The sequence below is a fragment of the Coenobita brevimanus genome, chromosome 28 (genome assembly GCF_032717465.1).
Source record: "Coenobita brevimanus isolate Jiangsu-jjx chromosome 28, ASM3271746v2, whole genome shotgun sequence".
Lineage (NCBI taxonomy): Eukaryota > Metazoa > Arthropoda > Malacostraca > Decapoda > Coenobitidae > Coenobita > Coenobita brevimanus.
Window position 1 is genome coordinate 16,696,970 of NC_136981.1, and position 25,234 is coordinate 16,722,203.

At 42.3% G+C, this 25,234-nt stretch overlaps 1 protein-coding gene across 1 annotated transcript; it reads left to right on the top strand.

Moving 5' to 3' along the window:
- Positions 1 to 12,885: 12,885 nt before the first annotated feature.
- On the top strand, positions 12,886 to 24,789 carry LOC145394747 (cytochrome P450 2L1-like). The gene is made up of 5 exons (XM_080268527.1): positions 12,886 to 12,966; positions 22,264 to 22,384; positions 22,887 to 23,067; positions 23,738 to 23,855; positions 24,553 to 24,789. Exons 1-5 carry the CDS (start codon positions 12,886 to 12,888, stop codon positions 24,787 to 24,789), a joined length of 738 nt encoding a protein of 245 aa, XP_080124653.1.
- Positions 24,790 to 25,234: the final 445 nt, after the last annotated feature.

Genomic DNA, 25,234 nt, shown 5'->3' on the forward strand with positions numbered 1-25,234 from the left:
TTGAGTGCCAGCCAGAGCTTCATGCACATGAGATCGCTGTTAAATTCTTGTGGGTATACTATTAACCAGGAAATGTAAGCTAGTTCTTCGGTTGAGAAACTGCTTAGAATGAACTGCCAGTTGTTCCCTGGTTAAACTCTATGACTATGAGTGTACTTAAAGTTCTAGCCTCATAACTAATATGGGTAAAGCTGGAGAATCCCTGTGGAAACTCAGGCAGGTCACATTATAACAGCCAGTGTGGGTGTGAACACTGATATGGATAAACTGGCCTTAGCGGTAGCACACAAAGTAATTCAAACATTTGCAGAATTCGTCTGCAAAGTTCTCGAACTTCCCCTTTAGCCTACAGTGTAGACATGTGTATACAGATCTGGGACTAGGCGTTTCCTACAGAACTACTGTACAGCTCCTTATATGGGTAAATCATTGGCCAATAGAAGAGACATCGGGTCTGCACCGACATTGCAACTGCCCTCGATATACCTGACAATGAGATTTAACTGCTGCAGGAACAATGAACATTTAATGGCTCATCCTGGTCATCAGCTGTGGTCACCACAGCTGCCCCAATTTCTTCAAGTGGCTGGTCACTGTCATCAGCCACTTGTATACAAGTCTCCTCAGGGTTTGACTCATGATAGGCCTTCAGCATGTTAATGTGGAACTTTTAACAAAGACCCCCTCCCATCTGAATTTTGTAGTTGAGGGCTGAAACACTCTCAGCTACATCATTTGGAACCATCCACTGTGCCAACAACTTGTTCTGGGCAGGACAGAGTAACACTAAGTTTTTGTTACCTGGCCTGAACTTCTGAAGCTTTACTTTCATATCATAATAAGCTTTCTGAACTTCATGTGCCTTGATCAATTGTTGCTTAGCTAACTCTCAAGTCAACCAGAGGCAATCAGCCAAATTAAGGAGGTAAGTGTAGGTGGTCTTGACTTCAGGATCGTATTGTTCATCATCCCATAACTAATGAAGGACCTGAAGTGGCCCATGAATTAACCTTCCATACACCAGTTCAAAGGGTGAGAACTTCAAAAAATACTGTGGGGCTTCTCGGTAGATAGAAAGCGGAGGGGCAATGAACCACGACCATTCTTTGGGCTGTTCTGCTGCCATGCACTTTAACATCTTCTTGAGAGTCCCATTAAACCTCCCACACAACCCAATATTCATGGGGTGGTCGGGTGTGGTTCTCAAGCCTCGGATAGACCACAACCTAAATACTTCATTCATCATTGCCAAAGAGAATTGCAAACACCTGTCACTTACGACTTCCTTGGGGATACCAACATGACACAATACTTCAACCCTTGCCTTTGCAACGGTTATGGCTTTTATATTCTTGAGGGCCACGACTTCAAGTCACTGTGTGCTGAAATCAATGATAAAGATCCATCACTAGCCATAGGAGTGATTGGCCCAACAATATCAACTGCTACTCTCTCAAATGGCTCAGAGTGTAGGGCATAGGTTTCAACAGTACAGGACAGACACGTCCCAGACCAACAGTACATTGGCTTACATGACAGGAATGCGCAAGCCTATTTATTTCCTGTCCCATTCTTGGTCAGAAAAAGAGTGAGCATACGAACATAAGTAGAGAGGATGAATGCAGTAGGCCAGATGGCCCATGCTAGCAGCTCCTAGAAGAGCTGATAGGATCAAAGGCCTTCTTTTGGCCCATGTGAAACAATGGCCCAGTTCGAATACTGCTTGGCGCTATTATACGGGAATGAAAAGCTACAGCTGAACCTCACCCTGGGGAGTTTGTGACTCATGGTACAGCCATCCTCGTTTATGAAGGAACCTTGAACGATCTCCATGTGAACATTTAATCATTATTCTCCAGTTTCTTACACATTAGGGCAAGTGTTCGTTCCAATTATTGGTCATGGACATCTTGATTTTGAATCAGATCCTGCGGCATTGCAATGGTCAGTGAGGTGACACGGTTTGTAACCTTGGCCAGGGCTCGTGTTACTGCAGCAGCCAAAGTCCGAGTGGCAAAGTTTATGGCGCAACTATTTTTGATGACACTAATGTTTCCTATCATAAGGTCAAACATAGGTTCTGGCATGAAAACTGCTACTGTTCAACCTTTGTAAAAAGGAGATGCTACCTGGATACATGTCTCAGGGAACAATCTCACTGATCCATCAATGAGTCTAACTTAGATGTGTCTACCTGTGTACTCCTCATGCCAAACTACCGTAAACTCTGCCTGATGAAGCAACCTAAGGAGCTATTGTCTGTCAGCGCATATACTGAAACACCTCCCACAAACCTTGGATGAACAAGGAAGACTCTTTTAGCTGTGGAAGGGCCAGAGGAGGTAGGAGCTTCCCACTGATAAAGCTGCAGGACAAACGAAGCAGCAAGTATGGTGCCTGAGGACTAGATGCCTGAGAGGTCGTACTCACTATCTGAGGAGTTGGAGTGCTGGCCACGTGTGGAGGAGGGTTCATAGTCTGAGGAGGAATAGTTAATTGTGGGAGAGGATCTGTGTTGCTAGGGACTGCACCACCATACAATTGTTGGGGAATGAAGGCAGCATTTGCCACCTGCCTCCAAAACACTGGGGTTGATGTTGAAGTGCCTGTCCTGACGGTTGATATCATAGATTAGTTTTCTGGTCACCTTAGTAATGCTGTTGGTTAGAGTATTGCTGCTAGTCAGGGTGCTTATTGTACTTCTTCCAGTCAGGTTGTTAGATATTCTGCCCTTTGTCTTTTTTCTGTGGTTTATTTGAACTATTACCATTATTCTGGGAATGACCTTGAAGCTGGGATTTGCACGAAGATGGCTTCCCAGTCTTGGCAGTATTCCTCTTGTTTCAGGGTGCTGTTCTTTACGAATGAGGTACCCGTATGCGGTAAAGAATGTGTCATCCTTCTCCACCTTTTGGTTGGCATCCTTTATCTGACAGATTTTTAACTGACCAATGAGCTCAGTAGACTGCAACTTTTCTAACTGCATATGCACCATAAAGTCAGTTTTCCACTCATGGGTGTTGGGAGTTTTATCCTTCTCTATGCACTTATTTAGGTACATGGTTATGCAATCAAGGAACTGGAGAGCAGTCTCCCTTTTTGAAGATGCTCCCTCAGGAACTGATTCTTGGTGTCGTCTACAGTGAGACCATATGCCTTGATGAGCACGATCTTCATCATCCCTCTTCATTACCTAATTTTCCACACACGCACAAAAAAAAAGGCATTATCCACCCAATTCTAAAGAAAGGAAATATCTTCTGACCCCTCCGATTACAAACCAGTAGTTATCACGTCTTCTCTTTAAGCACATAGTTAAACATCTTGAATCCAACAACTTAGTGATAGACGGTATAGTTATCGCCACGAAAGATCCACCATTGATATACTCAATCTCCTGACTCATACCATCCTTCAGTCAATTGATCAACATGGAGAAACTCATGCAGTAGCCCTTGATATTTCAAAATATTTTGACAGAGTATGACAATGTTCCCTGCTATCCAAACTCCCTTGCTATGGACTAACATCATTAGTTTCTCTGATTTCCTCATATTTAAGCAACATAAAGATAAAAGTACATGATGTATATTCCAATTTCCCCTCAGTTAATGTCGGCGTGCCAGAAGGATCAATTCTGGCTCCAACCCTATTCTAAATTCATAATCAATAATTTCTTATCCATCACCCATAATCTCATCAATTCATATGCAGATGACTGAAGACACAGTTCATTCACACTTAAACATGAGTTGTCAGTTATTAATTTCTCTAACTCAACTCAGTACAGCAATATCCATAAATCATGACTTATCTACAATCACTTAATGGGAACAAAATAACCTTGCCTTATTTAATGCCAATAAAACCAAATATATACAATTTACCAATAGACAGATATTGCCAAATTCTTATATTACCTTCAGTACTACTAATACTTCAATCTCCAAAAGTATTGAAATTCTTGGTGTTTCACAAATAAACTACCTCCCATACAAGTAAGACGGAATGTGCTCCCATGCATTATTTTGCAGATATTTTTATGGCAAGTACTCCGATAAAGTTGCACCCATTCTGCCACCTCTCCATGCCTTCCCCTGCACTACATGGGCATCTGGTAGCACTCATGACTGGACTGTGACACTGCCATATTGCAGAACTTATGCCTATCAGAATTCTTTTATTTCCCTAACTGCTTCTCTTTGGAACTCGCTTTCCAAGAGTTCTCTCCCCACAGAATTTTAACCTACGACAATTCAACTAAAACCGTTGCAGATTTTTTATGAATGGAGGACACCAGTAATCTGGTGTATGGATTTTTTTTTTTTTCATGTATTTTTCCTTCCTCCGTTCTGCTATTGAAAAAAAAAAAAAAATGTTGCTCCGAATTCTGTGCACAATATTGAGAGCTAGGCCCTCAAACAGGCTATGGAATTGGAGTCATTTGGCTTCCTATTCCAGCTGGTATAACTCTGCTATGTCCTCAAAACAGGCTATGAACTGTTCGATTCACTCACCAGCCTTGCATGAAGGGAGCTTCAGATGCAGGGTTGCCAAGAGAGGTGCTGGAGAAATGTGCATGGAGCTAAGGGTCACTGGGACCTGGTGCTGTTGAAGCCAGGGATTTAGCTTGTATTTCGGTACTTCAATCTCGTGCTTCTCACGAATTTCACGTTCGGCACGTTCATATTCATGCTGTTCCCGCTCTCATGTTCACGCTGTTTCTCACGTTGCTCCCCCTGTTCGCTCTGAATTTTATGCTCCTCATGGGCATCCCTCTTGCGCTGTAGGACATACTGTTTAATTTCCTGGGGATCATGAAACTGCATATCCTTGGCTTTCTCCTGTTATAAGCAGGGCAGTATCCATGGTGCTAGCTCAAACTGATATGAAGTGACGAAAGAAAAATATTATAAAGATAATCAGGATGGTGGAGCTCAATGGAAAAAAAAATCGACATACGAACTCTGCTGTTTTATGTTCTAATCCTAATCATGCAAAATTAAGAATATAGGCACAGACTGGTGGTGACCAATTTTTTGTAGTTAAACTAGTCAGCAAACACAGACACACACACACACACACACACACACACATATGCTCAATTGGTGAAAGTAAAGAAAGACTTAGGAACAAGAGTTGAAGAAAACAGCATTAAAAAGGAAGTGAAGAAATAATCCAAAACAATCCAAAATTGGTCAAATATTCAACAGACATCAACAAATCTATAGTAATCACTGGTATAGAGGAGGAAGAAATAAAACAAGATTTCAAGAGACAAAAAGGAGATGGCAAATGTAATGAACATATTGAAGGAAGTGTCAGAGGAAATCTGTAGTAAAGACAAAGAGGAACATAAGAGGATAGGGAAATATGAGAGAAATAAATCAAGGCCTCTGAAAGTAACCTTCCAGAGTGTAAACACTATGGAGGAAATACTGAAAAATGCAAACTTATGGAAAAAAAGGACTTCAAAAATGTATGGAAAAAAGAGGCCTAACTCAAGAGGTACTTGGATTACTAAAAGAGAAGAGGGTGGAGGCAAGAACAAAGAATGAGGGAAGATCAGAGGAAGAGAAGAACACATTTTTTTTACAAAGTAATTGGATTGCAGGTTCGAAAGTGGTACATAAACAGTAGGGAATAAAAAGGAGAAAGGTAGTAGACCGAAGTCATGACAAGTATGTAAACAAGATGATTAAGTTGATGTACTCTAATGCAGATGGAATGGTATCTAAATTACTAGAGATGAATAATTATATCAAAGAAAAGGAACCACATATTGTCTGCCTAACTGAAACAAAATTAACAGCAAGGATATCAAACAGTACACTAAACATAGGGGAATGCAATATATGGAGAAGAAAGAGGAACTTAAAAAAAGGAGGAGAAATTATAATATTAACAAAGAAAAATCTGCAAGTCAAGGAAATAGAACTAGATGTACCCTCACAGGTAGAACTGATCGCAGTAGAGATTAGTACGCCTGAAGGGAAAGTAATTGTGTCAGATTTATACATGCCACCCAGATCAAACATTTGGGAAAAAGGCGAATATGAAGACCTGGCAGAGAAAACAATTCAAAATTTAAGAACATTACTACATAGAATGGAGGAGAAATCTGAAAGACTTATACTAACTGGCGATTTCAGTACAATTATAAATTGGAATACTCTAGATATAAAAAAACAGAAAAGTTGTTAGGACCAAAAGCTCCGGACCTTGTGCAGAAGTTTTTCCTAACACAACATGTAACTAAATGCACCAGAAAAATAGGACTTGACATGCCATCAGTACTAGATCTTTTATTTACTAAGCAAGAAAATGATATTGACAGTGTAATGTATTACCCTCCATTCGGCAAAAGTGATCATGAAGGATTAAATTACAACTTCAGGATTGCATATGACATAGTTAATAGTAATGAAAGTTAAAAAATTGGCCTTAACTACAAAAATGGCAACTATCGTGACCTAAAGAAATACTTCTTAAAAATAGATTGGGAAAAAGAGCTTAGAGGACAAGATTTATATGTCATATATAGAATATTCTGTGAACTTTATGATATAAGAGTCCAGAAGTACATCCCACATCACAAAGAAGCAGAAAAGAAAATAAAGAAATGGTTTAATACAGAATGTAAAAAATCTAAAGAAGAAAGAGATTTGTTGTGGAACAGATACAGAAGACACAATAGTGAAAGGGCATATGACAACTATAAACAGGCAAGAAACGATTATGGAAGAGTGAGGGAAGCCCCAAAACATTTTGAGGACCACATCGTAAAAGAAAGTAGTGATCAACCGAATCTATTTTACAGCTACATCCAAAGCAAAACCAAAGTAAAAGATAAAATACAATCCATTACAGACAAGGGGATCACCTACACAAAAGAGAAGGATATTTGTGAAACATTTTAAATAAGAAATTCCAATCAGTTTTTACAGAAGAAAATAATTTTGAGAGGGATTTTATGGAACATAGATGCGCACACATACTACAAGATATACAAGTATCAGAAAAAGAAATACAGGAGTTAAGTAAATTAGACAAAGCAAAAGCAAATGGTCCTGATGAAATTTCATACTGGGTGCTACATGAATGTGCAAAGGAGTTAAGTAAACCATTATTTTTAATTATCAAGGAATCATTGAGACAAGGTACACTACCTGATTTTTGGAAGAAAGCAAACATTGTTCCGTTATTCAAGAAAAGGAATAGACAAAATGCACTCAACTACCGATCAGTATTACTAACCAGTGTTGTAAGGAAGGTATTAGAAAAGCTGATAAGAAAAGTTTTGGTATATCATCTAGAAGAATATAATATGATAACAGAAAGACAGTTTGGTTTCAGCAAGGGAAAATCATGTGTTACTAATTTGTTGAGCTATTATGATAGAGTAACAGAAACATTACAGAACAGAGAAGGATGGGTGGACAGTATCTATTTAGATTTTAAGAAAGCATTTGACAGATTACTGCACCAAAGACTTTTATGGAAACTGTACCATCAAGGAGGAATCCGAGGAAAGCTGTATTGTTGGATACAAGAATTTCTGAAAAAAAAAAAAAAAAAAAAAAGAGAGAGAGAAATGAGACCAGTACTAAGGAGAATTTCCTCATCATTGAGGGAAGTGACTAGCGGGGTTCCACATGGCTCAGTGCTGGCACCAATTATGTTTTTAGTGTATATAAATGATAGACAGTAACACTGGAAATGGAGGCTATCTAGATATGTTTGCTGATGATGCAAAAATACAAAGGAGTATTACTAACACAGACTCTTGTGAAGAGCTACAAGAAGAATTTAAATAAATTTCATGAATGGAGCAATACATAACAAGTGGAATTCAATGTGGACAAGTGTCATGTAATCAAGTTTGGTAGAAGTGGAAAAAGACCTGATTGGGATTATAAGTTAGGAAGTAAAACCCTACACACATCAGAAAAAAGAGAAGGACCTAGGTGTGATTATCAATAACAGACTATCTCTGGCTGACAACATCAGTGAGAAGGTACGGAACATGTATACACTGCTTGCAAGTATGAAAACATCGTTCACATACATAAATGAAGACATGCTAAGAAAGATAATAACATCATTCATCAGACCAACCCTGGAATATGTGTCAGTAGTCTGGAGTCCTCATCTCAAAAAACACATATATAAGATTGAAAAAGTTCAATGGGCTGCTACGAGTTGGGTACCAAGCTTAAGGGATCTAAGCCACGAAGAAAGACTAGGAAAACTATATCTACCTTCACTACAGGAGAGAAGAAAAAGAGGAGACATGCTTATGCTATATAAATGCATATCAGGGAAGGAGAAAATAGACATAAATGATTACATAACCTAGGGGATGCATCAGCAAGAGGACACCGCAAAAAACTGCATAAAAGAGAGGCGATAAAGATGTCAGGAAATTTAGTTTCCCAAATAAGGCAATTGATCAGTGGAATGCACTACCGAATGATAAAGTGTGTGCCAAAACAATTCATAAATTTAAGGATATGTACGATAAAAACGGTTTAAAACACGGGACAGTACGAGCTTGACTCAATCCTGTAAAGATACCATTAGGTAAGAACATTTAGGTAAGAACACACACACACACACACACACACAGACTGGCAAGCAAAAACTTTCATACTATTTTAAATAACAGAACAAAGAAAGGAAAAGCAAATGAATAAATAAAAATGATCCATTCAACAGTTTACAGGTGACCTCAGTTCATAGATTGTATGTAAAAGTTGGACTTACACAGCTGTAGGTTGAAATTTGGGGGGAAACAATTCTGGAGAAGCAAGTTCCCAAAAGATGAAGTTCGGGGAATAAAAGAATTCTGATAGGCAGAAGTTTTGCAATATAGCAGTGTGACAGTACACTCATGAGAGCTCCCAGATGCCTGTGTAGCGCGGGGGAAAGCATGGTGAAGTGGCACAATGGATACAACTTCATCTGAACATTTGCCATAAAAACATCTGTAAAATAATGCAAAGGAGGCAACATTCCTACTTAATTGTAGGGGAGGTAGTTTATTTTTAATAGTAGGGTTAATAATTATACAGCTTCGTTCTCAATTTTGTCTAATTGTTCTAGGACAACTTCTCCACATCCATTCCATAAAAATAAGCAATATTCTAGATTAGAGCACACATGCCTCTTATAAAATATAGCTAACTGCTCATCAGTAAAGAAGACCTGGACTCTGTACAATAATTCAAGTTCCTTGAGGCGATTTTAGCAAGCAGTCTGACAAGAGAGGTCCAGCTGAGGGCAGTGTTAAGTGAAACACCAAGAATTTCAATACTTTTAGAGATAGGAATATTGGTAGCACTGAAAGTAATATGGCAATCTGGCAATATCTGTTTATTACTGTAGTAAACTGCGTGTCTTTGGTTTTAATAGCGTTAAATGAAACAAGGTTATTTAGTCCCCATTCCGTGATCTTAGATAAATCTTGATTTATGGACATGGCTGTACTGAGTTGAGTCAGAGAAACTAAAAAATGAGAACTGGTGTTTAAGTGTGAATGAAATGTGAAGCATTGAGTCATCTGCATATGAATGAATGGGATTATGGGTGATGGATAAGAGATCATTGATATGAATTAGGAGTAGGGTTGGAGCCAGAACTGATCCCTGTGGCATGCTGGCATTAATTGACAGGAAATTAGAACATACATAATCTACTTTTACTCCTATCTTCCTGTTGCTGAGATATGAGGAATCAGAGGAACAAAAGAAGTTATTCCATAGCAAGGGAGTTTGAATAGCAGGGAGTGGTGCCACACTCTACCAAAAGCTTTAGAAATATCAAAGGCTACTGCATGAGTTTCTCCATGTTGGTCAATTGATTGATAGATGGTATGAGTCAGGAGATTGAGTGTATCAATGGTGGATCTTTAATGGAGAAAACCATACTATCCATCATTAATGAAGTTGTTGGATCCAAGATGTTTAACTATGTGCTTATTTTCTTCATTCTGGCTTATGTTGCCATTTCTTAGAAAATGAGAAATTTATAAATTTTATCTTCAAACGGTTCCCTGCAAGAAATAATCACTCACAGATGCTGAATTAATAGGTGCTGTTGGCCTCTAGAGAAAGAACCTGCCCACTAACAATTAATACTTTTCCCTAGAACTTAGTAATACTAAGCCAGGCTCTTCCTTACACTGCTCCTAATTTGCGTGAACAATTTTATTATGAATTTATATGAAATAATTGGCTTAACTACCAATCATAAATAATATTAACCGTGCTCAGGTCGACATAGGTCTGTGAGATCCATCCCCCCCCCCATCCCATTGTCTAGTTCACTAACTTCTAAATACCTGGAAGTCCTGTTCTTCTCAGTAGCTTCCTAAGTTTGTGTCTCCATGCAAAGGGTGAGGGAGTTACGTCAAGCTCTCTCTCCATTTCCCCAATATCAACGTGGTTTTATATGTTAAGGGTCTGTGAGACCCATGTCTACCTGAGGTGTGTGGAGTTATTGTTTTCCCTGATTGCAGATAAAATTGAAGAGTCTGGCAGCCCCTCTTCAAACAGTGAAGCACCACCCCATAACATGCTATGGGACCATTGAAGCAACCATTAAATTTTTATTTTTCTTATAGAAGGCCAAAATTTATTTATTGTTTTTTTTAGTTTTTTTTTATTAAAAATATAAAATGACAAGAACAGTTCCTTTTTTTAACATGTCTGTGTTGCAGAAACACTAAATATGTTACTCTGTTTTCAGTAATGAAACAAACATTTTTCCTAAATTTTTATATTTGTGGGTCTGAGAGACCACGTCTACCTTCTATGCAACACGGACAAACCTCTACCCGAGGAGGGTTAAGGAAAGTTTGTGCAAGCTGAGAGCAAAGTAAATTAAGAGCAAATTGAAGAGTAAAATACGATTTTACGTTCATTTAACAGAATTTAATGCTTATGTTGCAAAGAAACTTAACCCTTCCATGGCTGGTGCCATCAAATGACGTTTTACCATGTGTGGCTGCTGGCATCGATTTAGCTTGATTTGTAGAAAACTGCAAAAATTTTGGGGATGTGAACAAACCTCTAGGACATGTTGAGACTGACCTACACTACATTCCAACACCCCCCGTCCCCATCAATCAGTTCAGAGCCTGATGCTGCAATTAGCGGATTATCAGTCTTTTCTCTCGTGGCCATGCCTAAACATTCACAGCTATATCCAGTATCTCAACCCAGATGAAAATATCATCTTTCTCCTTCCATACGAAACACACACAGCAACCCTGTTTACGATTATGAATAAGTACAAGCATAAACAAAACAAAAAACATGACAATAAGAAAAATACATTTTTGTTTTTGTATGTTTACCTATATGTTCATGTTTGTTTTAATGGTTTGGATCATTCACTGTACAGTTGGGCACCAATTTTCGCGCCTAATTGGGTCCAAAAATAATGCGCGAAAGTGGAATTAGCGAAAGTTGAGGCATTGTCTTTATGGCAAAAAGGCTAATTGGTTCCCGGTTATCCTAAAGTAACATCAGATTTTTTTCACTTGCAATACAGTACATCAAATCACTATTGTACATTGCATTGTGAGACACAAACAATAAAAACTGTACAGTACACATTATATGAGGAGAAACATACTACAGAGACCAGGTTGAGGTGTTTAATGGATGTTGGGGGTAAGTATCCGAGGCGCGTGGCGGGCTTATTTAGCCACGCCAGACGTATTGGCGCCACCTCTTGCTGCCTCGCTACCACTCCCCCCACACCACCAGGCTCTCCCCCCACACCACCAGGCCCTTTCCCCACACTACCAGGTATAGTAGAGGCAATTGAACCGTGGACAGAGTGTTGACATGACGTCATTTAAGATGGCGGTGGGTTGCGGGCGGGTGGTGCAGGAAATTCAAAGTTCAAAATATTGTCCCAAACCCAAAATTTGTGCGCGAAAATCGAGTTTTTTCAAGCGAAAGTGGAAGTTAGGGAATATTTGGTGCATGCCGCGAAAGTGGATTCCGCGAACCCTGCTGTAGCGAAAGTTGGTGCACTACTGTACTGTGTGACTTATAGAAAACTGTGAAAACTTTTGGGAAGGGAACGAACATCTCGGACATGAGACTGACCTTCACTTCACGCTCTTACACCTCATTAATTTGTCAGTTCACCACCTGCTGCCGTGACGGGTGGGTGTATGATTTTTTCGCACATGGCCATGCCTAAGTATATACAGTTACACCCAGTATCTCGACTCAGACAGAAAATGTCATCTTTCTCCTCCCTCACGAAACACACACAACCACTCTGTTTACGATTGTAAATAAATACAGGCATAGAGGAAGGAAAAAAAAAAATGAAAATAAGAGAAAAATATATTTTTCTTTGGTGCCTTTCACAAGCATAACAGAAATGTCTTCCGTGTTCACGTGATGTTTTCGTGGGTGGAAAGGCCTCCCTTCCATTCCTGCTAATCAGCTCGTTCGAGGTGCGAATCGCAGGTTGTCTCACATTTCAACCCTCACTGTTCAGCCTGTACATTCAGTGGATGATGCTGATCTCATTTAGGTCTGAAAATAAATACTCTTGCCTCCCTACCTCCCCCCCCCGTGGGCAGCCACCTTATCGTGGCGGGGGGGCTTGCATGCCCCTGTGATCCCACAAGCCTGCCCGTGGATATAACGACATCTGGCATGGTCTCCCATGCGGGTAGGGTTGTGGGTGAGGGGTCTGACTAAGTGCTGCCTGAAATGTAGGTTACCCGTATGGGTCATCGGTGCCCCCATCCAGAGGGATCGCCTCAGTGCTGACCTGATTTGGTTGGTTGGGTGTCTGGGCTGGAGGGTGTTGGGGAAGGGGGTCTTTGCACTGGTGGGAGCAAACTCTTGTATCATGGGGTGTCCTTTTTGGGACATCCTCTGGGGACGAGGTAGCCTGCTCCCATCAGACTGCGCTCGGTCCCCACACTCCTTGGTAGGCAGTTTCCCTTGGTTCCTGGTGCCAATTTATATTTACCAATGTATATATGGATACATTAACCAAATCTTTAACCACTCGTGTGGTCGGTGACCAGCCGCACGAGTCAGCATCAACTGGTCTCTCTCTGGCCGATGACCCTGTACCCTCTGGGTCATCTGCCAAAACTGTGAGTTCAGATGTTCCCTGTATTGAGTTTTTACCTGGTGTCTTTGTGAAGCATTCTTACACAAAATATATAGTCCTTAAAACGGATGATGGTACTTCCTTCCGGAACCTGAACTGTTTCCAGATTCACAGTGGTCTAGTTACAGCATGTGGATTTACCCCCAAGGTCTCTTTGCAGGGTGATGGTTCTCTATTGCTAGAAGCCAGGAATGAAGAGGAGAGTTCACGCATCCAGTCCCTAACTATGGTCGCTGGTTATCCTGTATCTACCTCTCGTCACTTGGTCCTAAATCAGTCCCGAGGGGTTGTTTATTCTCGTGACTTGGTATCACATTCTGATTCTTCCCTCTTAGAGGGGCTGGCTCCTCAGGGAGTTGTAGGAGTACAAAGAATAATGAAAGTTGATGGGATTTTAACCCCCACACCCACTCTTATCTTGACATTTGATTGTCTTACTTTGCCAGAGGTCATCACTGCTGCATGGTGGAAGCTTAAGGTTAAACCTTATGTTCCCCGACCTAGAAGGTGCTATTATTGTCAAAAGTTTGGTCATGTTCGCCGTTCTTGCAGGCGGGAAGCATCTGGCCTTCCCGAGGTTTGTGGAAATTGTGGTGGAATTTCTCATGGTATGGGTGATTGTTCTCAACCCTCTAAATGTTTGAACTGTGGAGAAGCACATGCAACCTCCTCAAGGGACTGCGAAGTATACAAGTATGAATATGAGATTATTTCTGTCCAAACGAAGGAGAAAATTTCCTTTTCTGAGGCAAAGGCCAGGGTAAGGGAGCTGTTCATTTGCCCTGGGGTTACCTTTGCTGCTGTGTTGTCTCGCCATAAAGCTACTCGGCAGGTGCCCCTGCCGCCACACAGTGGCCCATCAAATTCTCGGGGTTCTACTTCCTGGCCTTCTCGACCGAGGGGTTCCACCAAGGGAGTGCAGCCTGGAAGCAGCTGTGCTTCTTCTGGGGAGGTGCCTCCTGTCTCTGGGAGTGTCCCCTCTGTGGTGGTGCTTCCAGCATCTGGGAGTGCCTCCCCCATCCCAGTTCCTCCTGTGACAAACACCCGTGTCGATGCTACACCTTGCTTTGACACATCCAAAACTCCCGATGTCCTTCCTGTGCAAGGTAAGCGTCGCCGTGGCTACTCGGAGTGCTCAGAGAGCGAAGCGCTACTACCAAATTTCTCTGCAGTGGAGCCCACTACTCCTTCTCCTCGGGATGCTCAGGGGTCAGGACAAGTGCAGGCTGGGGATGGTGTCTCGCTGATGACCCAGCCACCGCCAGATAGTGGTGGTCCTCAGGTAGTTGATACACCTGCTCAGCTGCATGAGGCCTTGCCTTCTCAGGGTTCCAGTACTGTGGAACGCGCTACTGATTGTGCTCCTTCTCGTGGTGGCACTGCCTGCTCTATTCCGGCTAGGGCAGTTTGCGGTCCACCTGCCAAACCATCTCTTGCCCCACCAAAGAAGAAAACCATCGTCCTGCCCTCTTCTTCATCCTCCAGGTTATCTTCAGTTGGGCGTCACACTGTACACCATAACGGTGCCAGGCAGTCCTTTTCTAAGGGCAGTTCTAAGCAGCAATCTAAATCTGGTTGCTTGCCGGGGGCAAGGTCGTCTCGCCCCTCAACCTGATTCTTCCTTTGCTGTGGGTACTATGGCATTCTCAGCCAGTATATTACAATGGAATTGTCAAGGGCTGCATGGTAATTGAGAGCAGCTGTGGACCCTCCTGGTTTATTCCCCTTTGTGTGTGTCTCCAGGAAACTCTTGTAGGGCTTGCCACTCCTCATGCACCATCTGGGTATGATGCTTTTTACTCAGCTCCAACCCAGGATCCTGTTGGGGGTGGTGTTGTTTTGGTGAGGGCTAATGTCCCTTGTCAACAGGTTCACCTCCAGTCTGATCTCCAGTGTGTTGCTGTGCGGTTGTATGCCCTCAGCTGGCGGTGGTTGAATCGGTAGAGAGGCGGCCTGCAGTCCTGATAGACCCAGGTTCGAATCCTGGCTGGGGCAGGGAACAGTTTAAGAATTTGAATTTCATAAACGCAGACTTTCCTGATCTACCAGATGACCCGCCAACATGTCATAAAAGTACCCCCGCTAATACCAATACACCAGTCCTGTATGAGACAGCCCTAGCATGTATTCAATATGGACTGTGGGTGTTAGCACCGAAGTGGTGACATGTAGAGAGGTGTATGGTATCTAGGAGGACTACTGGGCCTTGAGAGCAGGCTGTGAAGCCTATGCCCAGAGTCGGACACATAAAAAAAAAAAAAAAATACTGTCAGCTGCATTTATTTACCACCCAGTGCAGTAGTTAGTAAAGCAGACCTTGAAGACCTCCTCAGACAATTTCCTAAGCCCTTTCTCCTCCTGGGGGACTTTAACGGTCGCCACCCTTTGTGGGATGACTGTCTAATTAACCAACGTGGGCATTTATTGGCATCCTTATTGGAGGACGAGGATCTCTCCCTGCTGAATACTGGCGAGTTTACGCATTTTCATCCTCAGACGAATACATTTACCGCAATTGACCTCTCTGTTTCTTCTCCTGACTGCCTTCTGGATTTCACCTGGGAGTGATCACTTTCCTATCCTCCTTACTGCAGCAATATCTAGTCCTTGTTCCCGTCTCCCGAGGTGGAGGTTAGATAAGGTGGACTGGTCCCTTTTTTCTTCCTTGACTTCTATTGATATTTCCATAGAAGACTTTCCACATATAGATGAAGCTGTTTTGTTTTTTACGTCTATTATCCATTTTGCTGCCCTCCACGCTGTTCCAAGAACCTCTGGCACATATAACTATCGCCCTGTCCCATGGTGGAATGAGGATTGTAGTATTGCTGTACATGCCAAAAAGACAGCATTTTCACATTATCGTCGATACAAAACAGAGCATTATCTTGTCGAATTCAGGAGGGCACGTGCTAGGGCACGCCGGGTCCTCAAACAAGCCCAACGAGACTCTTGGATGGCTTATGTGTCTTCCGTAAACTCTAAGACACCAGTGTCTCAGGTGTGGAAGAGGGTACAAAAGATTTCAGGAAAATTCCCGCAAAGCAGGTCCCCTGTGCTGCTGTCAAATGGTGAACCTGGTGACCCTGCGGCTGTGGCCGATATTTTTGCTTCTGCCTTTGCAGCAGTCAGCTATAGAGATGCTAGCACTCCAGTTTTTGCCAGACACAGGGACGTAGAAAAGGCTAGGGTACTGAACTTCCATTCCGGGAGGGGGGAGTCTTACAACCTCCCTTTCTCTTCCCATGAACTCCAATCTGCTCTTTCCCTTTGTCATGACACCTCACCAGGGTCAGATGATATTCCCAATGCAATGCTTCGGCACTTGGGTGATGATGCACTCTCTTTTCTCCTCAAGCTTTTTAATAGAATCTGGAGAGACTCTTCTCTTCCTATCTCTTGGCGCGAAGCTGTTGTCCTGCCATTCCAGAAGCCAGGGAAGACAGGATCCAGTCCTCTAGAATATCGACCAATTGCCCTTACATCATGCTTGTGTAAACTGTTTGAAAAGATAGTCAATTCACGCTTAATGTGTTTCTTCGAAAGGAATGACTGTCTCTATCGATGTCAGTCTGGTTTTCGCAAATATCGTTCAACGACAGATGCACTTGTCCGCCTAGAAGCTGCAGCATGTGATGCTTTTGCCAAGAAGCAACATCTGGTGTGCGTTTTCTTTGACTCAGAAAAGGCATATGATACTACATGGCGGTTTGGTATCATCAAACAGCTTCACTCCTTAGGTTTACGTGGTAGGCTGCCTCTATTTATATTAGACTTTCTGCGTGACTGTTCATTCAGGGTTCGAAGTGGTGACACTTTGTCTCCTTCGTACCCTCAGGAAGAAGGCGTGCCTCAAGGAAGTCTCCTTAGCACGACCCTTTTTGCTATAGTATTAGATGGTATTCTGTCCTCTATTCCAGAGGGAGTGTCTGCCTCACTGTATGTCGATGATTTAGCTATATGGTATGCTGTCTCCCGGATGCCCGTGGCTGAACGTCACATGCAGCTTACCAAAGACCACGTATCTCATTGGGCCACAATGCATGGTTTCCATTTTTCCCCAACAAAAACAGTGGCCTTACATTTCTCACGCTTGAGAGGTGTCCACCCCGACCCCGATCTCAAGTTACATGGCCACAGGGTCTGATGTGTGGATGAAGCAAGGTTTCTCGGTCTTGTTTTTGACAGACGACTGACGTGGGTTCCCCACATCCGTGCATTACGTTTATCCTGCCACCGTGCCCTGTCTCTCCTACGGACTCTATCTCATTTCTCACTTGTCTTGGGGCTCCGATAGAGCCACCCTGCTCTACCTTTACCGTGCCTTGGTACGGAGCAAATTGGACTATGGGTGTGAGGTATACTCTTCTGCTACTGAGGCACGGCTGCAGCCTCTCAGTTCAATCCATCATGCTGGGATCCGTCTGTCAACTGGAGCTTTCCGGTCTTCCCCAATTCCTAGTCTATTAGTAGACGTGAATGAACCACCACTAAATCTCCGTCGCCAGTCCTTACTGGTGCAGTGTTGGCACCGCCTTCACCATCTACCTTCCTCACCAAGTTGTATGGCTGTCTCCGAGGTCACTCTTTTCCCCTTTTATAACACCCACCCTCGCTATCCACAACCGTTTTGGTACAGAGTGAGGGCTGCCATGGAGGAGTTAGGTGTTCAGCTTTTTCCTGTTTGCCCTGTGCGTGTTCCCCGAGTGGCTCCCTGGCTCCTCCCAGAAGTATGGTCATTTGATTACTTCCCTGAGAGGAAGGCCTCTCTTTCCACACAGGTAGCTCTGTCTTATTTTTTAGAACACGCCTCTCCCCACAGTGGCTCGATCCCTGTATATACTGATGGTTCCAAATCCCGCATTGGGACAAGCTTTGGTGTAGTTTTCCATGATTTTAGCTGTGGTGAGAGTCTTCCTCCTGCTGCCTCTGGCTTTACTGCTGAACTTACAGCTATTTTAGTTGCAGTTGAGTTGATTTTTAGTTTCCCCCCTGCTTCATTCACCATTTTTAGTGAATCAGCCAGTGCCTTGCAAGCTTTGTCTTGTGGCTTCTCATCACACCCTCTAGTCCTGTCTATCTTGGAGTGGCTCTTCGTATTACACAGACACAGATTTTCTGTACAGATATGTTGGGTCCCTGCTCATGTGGGGGTCGTAGGCAATGAGCATACTGACTCTGTGGCGAGCGCCCTTCCTCTCCCCATTACCGTGTCCCATCTGAGGATTTATGTACAAGCACTATACAGTAGAAGCTGTCCATCTCTGCTGGCAGAGAAGGTGGGATGCAGTAGGGGCGAACAAACTCCACAGCATTCGACAGAACCTGGGCAATGGTGGGTATGTGGGACTATCCCGACAGTGGGAAACAGCTTTGGCCTGTCTCCGGATTGGCCACACTAGGCTAACTCATGTTTTTTTTAATGGAGAAGGGGCCCCCTCCCTATTGTGATGACTGTCTGGTTCCTTTGACTGTGCAGCATCTTCTTTTGGAATGCCCAAGTCTTGAGGACCTTCGTCGGCAGTATCTTTCCGGGTGCCGAGCCGACAACGGACCTTATCTTCTCTCTTCGGTACTTGGGGAAGAGGCTTGTGCTATGGGAGGAGGCACCTTCTCCTTTGTGTTAAGTTCCGGTCTTCTCCACAAACTGTAGGACTTTACCATATTTTAGTTTGTGTTTTATACTGTTCTCGTTTAACCTCAATCTTTCCACCACGTTTTAGTTTTGGTTGTTTCTTTGATTTTGGCGCTTTGTTTTATACATCATTTTATTTATTTATATATTCATTTATTTTTTTACTTCCTTTTAAGGTTTGTGTTCGGCGGCATATGACCTTTGCTGTTGCGCCGCCATGTCACATTTTCATTTAATCATTCTTGCCTCCCTCTTCCAGCAAACTCGATCATCCAGACCACAAAAATAAGTTGATACCGGTACTATCATAAACACAATAAACACCGAAAATGCAAAATAATTTCACAATATATATATATATATATATATATATATATATATATATATATATATATATATATATATATATATATATATATATATATATATATCCATCCATCATCCAATCATACGTTGACCCATGAGGAGCGTAGGATCCCGGGGCTAGGCAGTTGGTCCTGACATTTAAGATGAGAGTGACCAACTTCACTCATCCCTGAGTGGCATTACATGAACAATAAACCCCAACCATCCCTTGGATATAAACCTTCATCGGCTCAATCCGATTGGAGCGCAATAATAACCCACTAAACCACCAGGCTTCAAAATTTGGTTATATGTTACCACCCAGCGTAGTAAATGGTTTCCTGGTGTACAGGAAACCAGCTGGCTTGTCACTCAGTGTAGAGTCATCCATAGGCAGAAGGAAGAGGAAAGAATGAAGGAATGAAAGACAGAAGAGGGAGTGTAAAGTCACCTGTAGGCAAAAGGACGAGGAAAGAATGAAGGAAAGAAAGATAGAAGATGGAAGGAAAGAAGGATGGAGGTGAGGACAGGGCAGACACCCGAGAGCAGCACTACATTCAGTGAGTGGATGGTGAGCGCCACCACCTACCACAATCTCTCTCTATATATATCTATATCTATATCTATCTATCTATCTATCTATCTATCTATCTATATATATATATATATATATATATATATATATATATATATATATATATATATATATATATCTATATATATATATCTATCTATCTATCTATATATATATATATATATATATATATATATATATATATATATTTCATCTTACAAGAAGTAAGATAGTCCTGGAAGTAAGATAATCAAAGAATTTTTCATACTCAGTAGAATCAGGGGATATGTAATCATCACAGATATATTTAATCAGAGAATGACAGGACAGCCAAACCCAGGGAGAAGAAGTTTCAGAAGATTCAAGTTCAGGAACACGAGAGGAAGGTATGTTGTTGCATACATATACACAATAGCCACAGCCACCTTTGGCTTTGAAATGCACATAAAGAAAGTAGGAGGATACAGAGAAGGGTTTGCTATAAATTACCTCAGACAGTTAACTCTGTGAGGACGAGAAGGTGAGCTTTCTCTCAAGAGAGAGAAAGTTTGAGGAAAGGTTGTGAATGTTGCAGAAAAGAAGCAGTCAGACAGTGGTTCCAGGCATCTCCCTTGGTTGTCACCGGGAGAGGGGTGAATGGTGGTGGCTTTTATGGTCCCACCCCTCCCCGTCCTCCAAGGGACTCAAGGCTTCGTGTTGTGATGATGCCATTTTTTTTTTTTTTTTTTAAGAAAGTGTAGTTTGTAATGTGCATATAGTTTGGAGTTGGCAGTAATAGGAACTTGTAGTAGAGAGAATGCTGGCCTACCGTCTTTGTTACTGTGCGTTACTGTGCTCAATCTCCTGACTCATACCATCCATCAATCAGTTGACTTACATGGTGAAACTCACGCTGTAGCACTGGATATTTCTGAAGCTTTCGATAGAGTGTGGCACCATTCCCTGTTGTCCAAACTCCCTTGCTATGGACTAAACTCTTTTGTTCCTTTGATTTACTCATATCTCAGCAACAGAAAAATAAGAGTAAAAGTAGATGATGTATATTCGAATTTCCACTCAAATAACGCCGGCTTGCCGCAGGGATCAGTTCTGGCACCAACCCTGTTCCTCGTTCATATTAATGATCTCTTATCTGTCACCCACAATCCCATCCATTCATATGCAGATGACTCAACACTTCATAGTTCATTCACACTCAGACATCCATTTACAGTCTGATATCTCTAACTCTCAACGTAGTACAGCCATCTCTTTAAACCAAGACTTATCCACGATCAGTGAATGGGGACAAAATAACCTTGTCTCATTTAATGCTAGTAAAACTAAATATATACAATTTACTAATAGACAGGTATTGCCAGAATCGAATATTACCTTCAATGCTGCAAATATTCCCATTTCCAAAACTATTGAAATTCTCGGTGTCTCGCTTTACAATGCCCTCAGCTGGACCTCTCATGTCAGATCACTTGCTAAAACCGCCTCGAAGAAACTTGGATTATTGTACAGAATCCGTAACTTCTTCACTGACGAGCAGTTAGCTATAATTTATAAGAGTCATGTGCGCTCTCAGCTTCAGTACTGCTCACCCTTGTGGAATGGATGTGGAGAGGTTGCATTAAAACAACTAGACAAAATTCAGAACAAAGCTGTTAGAATTATTAATAACCCTGCTATTACTAACAAACTACCTCCCCTACAAGTAAGAAGGAATGTTGCCTCCCTTGCATTATTTTACAGATATTTTTATAGCAAATGCTCGGACGAAGTTGCGTCCATTGTGCCACCTCTCCATGCCTTCCCTCGTGCTACACGGGCATCTGGTAGCGCTCATGACTGGAATGTCACTCAGCCATTTTGCAGAACTTCTGCCTATCAGAATTCTTTTATTCCCCGAACTGCATCTCTCTGGAACTCGCTTCCCCAGAGTTGTTTCCCTGCAAACTTCAACCTACAGCTGTTCAAGTCTAACTGTTAGATATTTTATGAACAGAGGACACCAGTAATCTGGTGCTTTTTTTTTTTCATTTGTTTTTCCTTCCTCTGTCTGTTATTTAAAAAAAAAAATAGTAGTAACTTCATATTATAACAATAATAGTGTGTTGTGTGCTGTAGTGTACTATAGCCGTGTGTTGTGTTGCAGATAAATTTAGAGTACCACAGTGTAATGCAGTGTTGTTTGTTGCTGATTAACCAACGTCTGAGCGAGCAGACCCATTGACCACATGTATGGAACTGCTTCTTTGGGACTGTCCTATAGGTATAGTAAATATGACAGAGAACAGGCCCATTGTAGGTAGACAACGCCTCACCAGGGCCGTACTAGGGTCTTTCCCCACGACAAGATGCTGGGAAATATGAGAAGGACTGGCTTCCATGTGGAGGCGCATCTCCCCCGCCCAGGGTGATCAGCGCCGCTATGTGTAGGCTCCTCTTTAACCCCCTGGCTCCTCGTACTGTAGTGTATTGTGATCAAGGTGTAACGTCACGTGTTCACCAAAAGTGTAGGTATAGTTTAAAGTAAGTGTAATGCATTATGATATATATCCAACAGAAAGTGATTGAGGATCACCGCAAAACATTGGATCCCAGCCACCCCCGGGACTACATTGATGCCTACATGATAGAGGCTGAGGCGCAGAAGGATAACCCAGACTCTACCTTCAGGCTAGATTGTGAGTAAAGGAGAGGAGAATAGAGTAGATGAGATGAGCAGAATAGGGGAGTGTAGAGGAGAGGAAACAGAGCAGATTTGTGCTGAATAATATAAAGAGGAGAGAGAGAGAGAGAGAGAGAGAGAGAGAGAACGAATTAACTGAAAGATGAAATGAGAGAAAACGAATTTTAAATGAACTGAGTGAAAGAAAAAGATAACAAGGGATAAAAAGAAAGATAAAAGAGATAAAATGAGGGAAACAGAGAAAAAGAGAGAATCCTACCATCATCTCCCAGCCGTACAAAGACCCACTAACAGTTAGATGAGCAGACAGATGTAAAGTTTACAAATACATGCAATCTTATGCTCTTCTGTCTAAACATAATTCTAAGTCTAATACTCATCCCCTCTTCGTTAAATAGATACATGATAAGGTTTCAAATACGTTCACTCTTTCTCCTATTTAGTCTTACTTTATAGTCTAAACTAATCTCTCCATCCTGTGCACATCCCCCCACCAGACAAGGACCTTTTGGCATCAATACGTAGCCTGTTCGCGGCCGGGAGCGAGACTACCTCAGGCACATTACGCTGGGTGTTTCTGTTCATGGCTCTGTATCCTGACGTGCAGAAGAAGGTGCAGGATGAGATTGACTCTGTGGTTCCTCGTGACTCCCTCCCTGCACTGGAACACAAGACTATGTGAGTTTTGTTGTCTTACTTTCTGTCTCTCTCATTTTCCAATAACACACTTCACTGCCTCATTCTCACAGACTGGTGCTAAAAAGGAGTGAAACAGCTGCGGCATCCACCCGGGAGTTAAAATTCCTCTTTTTGTTTTCCTTCACCTCGGTGTGGGGAACACTTTCCATCACTCGCACTACCGTAAACTATATTTCAGCTTTTACACACAGCCTGCTGCAATATCTATTACTACTACTGCGGCTACCACCACCAAGACTACTACTACTGCTACAGCAACTATTATTATTACTACTACTACTACTACCACCATCTCTACTACTACTACTACTACTACTACTACCACCATCTCTACTACTACTACTACTAATAATAATAATACCCCTACAGGTAATAACTAATAAAAAATAATCATGATTATAAAGTCATCAAATGATCATCATCATCATCATGATCATAATAATAATAATAATAATAATAATAATAATAACAATAAAAATATTAATATATTAATACCAGCACAGCCACCACCACTAACAAAAAGCAGGTAGCTTTCCTGTCGTGGAAAAAATAAATAAATAAATAAAACAGGCTGAAGATGACGATGATAATGACGATGACGGTAATGATGACGATAAGGATAATGATGATAATGCTCTTCTTCCCTCAGCCTGCCTTACCTCCAAGCGACTATTTGTGAGGTACAGAGAAGAGCCTCACTCGTTCCCTTGGGTTTGTTCCATATGGCCACTGAAGACACCACACTAGCTGGCTACTACATCCCCAAGGTGAGTTCCAGTGAGAAAATGAGGATGGTACAACATGTAAGATGTATGGGAGTGAAAGAGTGGGACAGTGAATGTCAGAGGGCCATTTAGCACATAACGCTGGCAGGCCGCAACATCCCGAAGGTAAGCAAGACTGAAAGAATCAAAGTGAATGAGAGTGAGTTAAAGTGAATTAGAGTGAGTTAGAGTGAGTTTGAATGAGTTAGATTGTGTCATAGCGAGAGTGAGCTAGAATGAGAGTGAGATAGAGTGAGTCTGAATGAGAATTACAGTGTGACTGAGGGTGAGACTGAGAGCCAAAGTGAGAACATGTGCAGGCCACAGCATCTGTAATGTATGTGGTAAAAGTGATGGAAGTGAGACTGAGAGGGTCACTAAGCAAATAACACTGGTAAGCTACAACATCCCAAAGGTGAGCCAGAGTGAGAGCTAGACTGTAACTTAGGGTGAGCCAGAGTTAGTGTGAGAACATATGCAGGCTGCGATGGGAAGAATGAGAGTGAGAATCATTGAAGACACTACACTAGCATGCCACAACAACCCAAACTGAGTCTGAATGAGCGTGAGAGAGAGTCAGAGTGAGAACACGTACAAATAATGATACAAAAGAAGGGATGAGAGTGAATGAGAGGATGTAAATGGAAAGTGAAGACACTGGCATGCTACTGTATCAGTAAAGCGGGCCATACACGCACAGGTGAGCCCGTCCGGTGGCCTGAAGACGCCGGCCTTAACGAATAATGCTGAGCCTACACACGTTTCAGTCGGCCTCACGTCTAGAGCTCAGATGCAAGGGAAACACCATGGCTTGAGGGTGACCATGGATGCTGTGCTGCCCACAGATGTCCTGGAGCAGTATGCAACTGGGGCTGTTGCTGCAGCCTATACTGCAAATATCAGAATGAGGAGGGAAAAACGGACCAAATGGGAATAAGATTGGTTGATAAGGAGTACATTGTCCCATCTGACTGTTGAAAGAACTGCGGTGCATCTCCACTCCCGCACAACTGACACAAGACTGACGCCTGACAGCCTGCGGTACCCCACACATGCTCAGTTTACCTGAACCTGACCGGAGCCTGACCACGGAAATCTGTCCACGACAGATCCCAGGACAACTGTTGAGGCCACCTGCACAGGCACCTGTTCCCTACCCACACACGCCCAGGTTTGCCTGAATGGACTGGCCTCTTCAGGCCACTGGACGAGCTTTACCTGTGCGTGTATGGCCTGCTTAACAGTGGTAGTGATTACACCGTTCAGTTGGCGTAGTGTCAAAATGGCAACTTGTAAATAAGGTACAGCGGCGCTAGGATCAAAACGCTAGTAAAGTCCAGATTTAAGCATACTAAAAGATCTTCAGTATTTAAGTATAAACC

Bases quoted from the DNA above. Each gene is read 5' to 3' on its own strand.
- LOC145394747 (XM_080268527.1), top strand. From the start codon at position 12,886: ATGGGGTGTCCTTTTTGGGACATCCTCTGGGGACGAGGTAGCCTGCTC. The intron at 22,385-22,886 runs GTGAGTAAAGGA...TCCCCCCACCAG, and splicing joins CTCTACCTTCAGGCTAGATT to ACAAGGACCTTTTGGCATCA. The intron at 23,068-23,737 runs GTGAGTTTTGTT...TTCTTCCCTCAG, and splicing joins GCACTGGAACACAAGACTAT to CCTGCCTTACCTCCAAGCGA.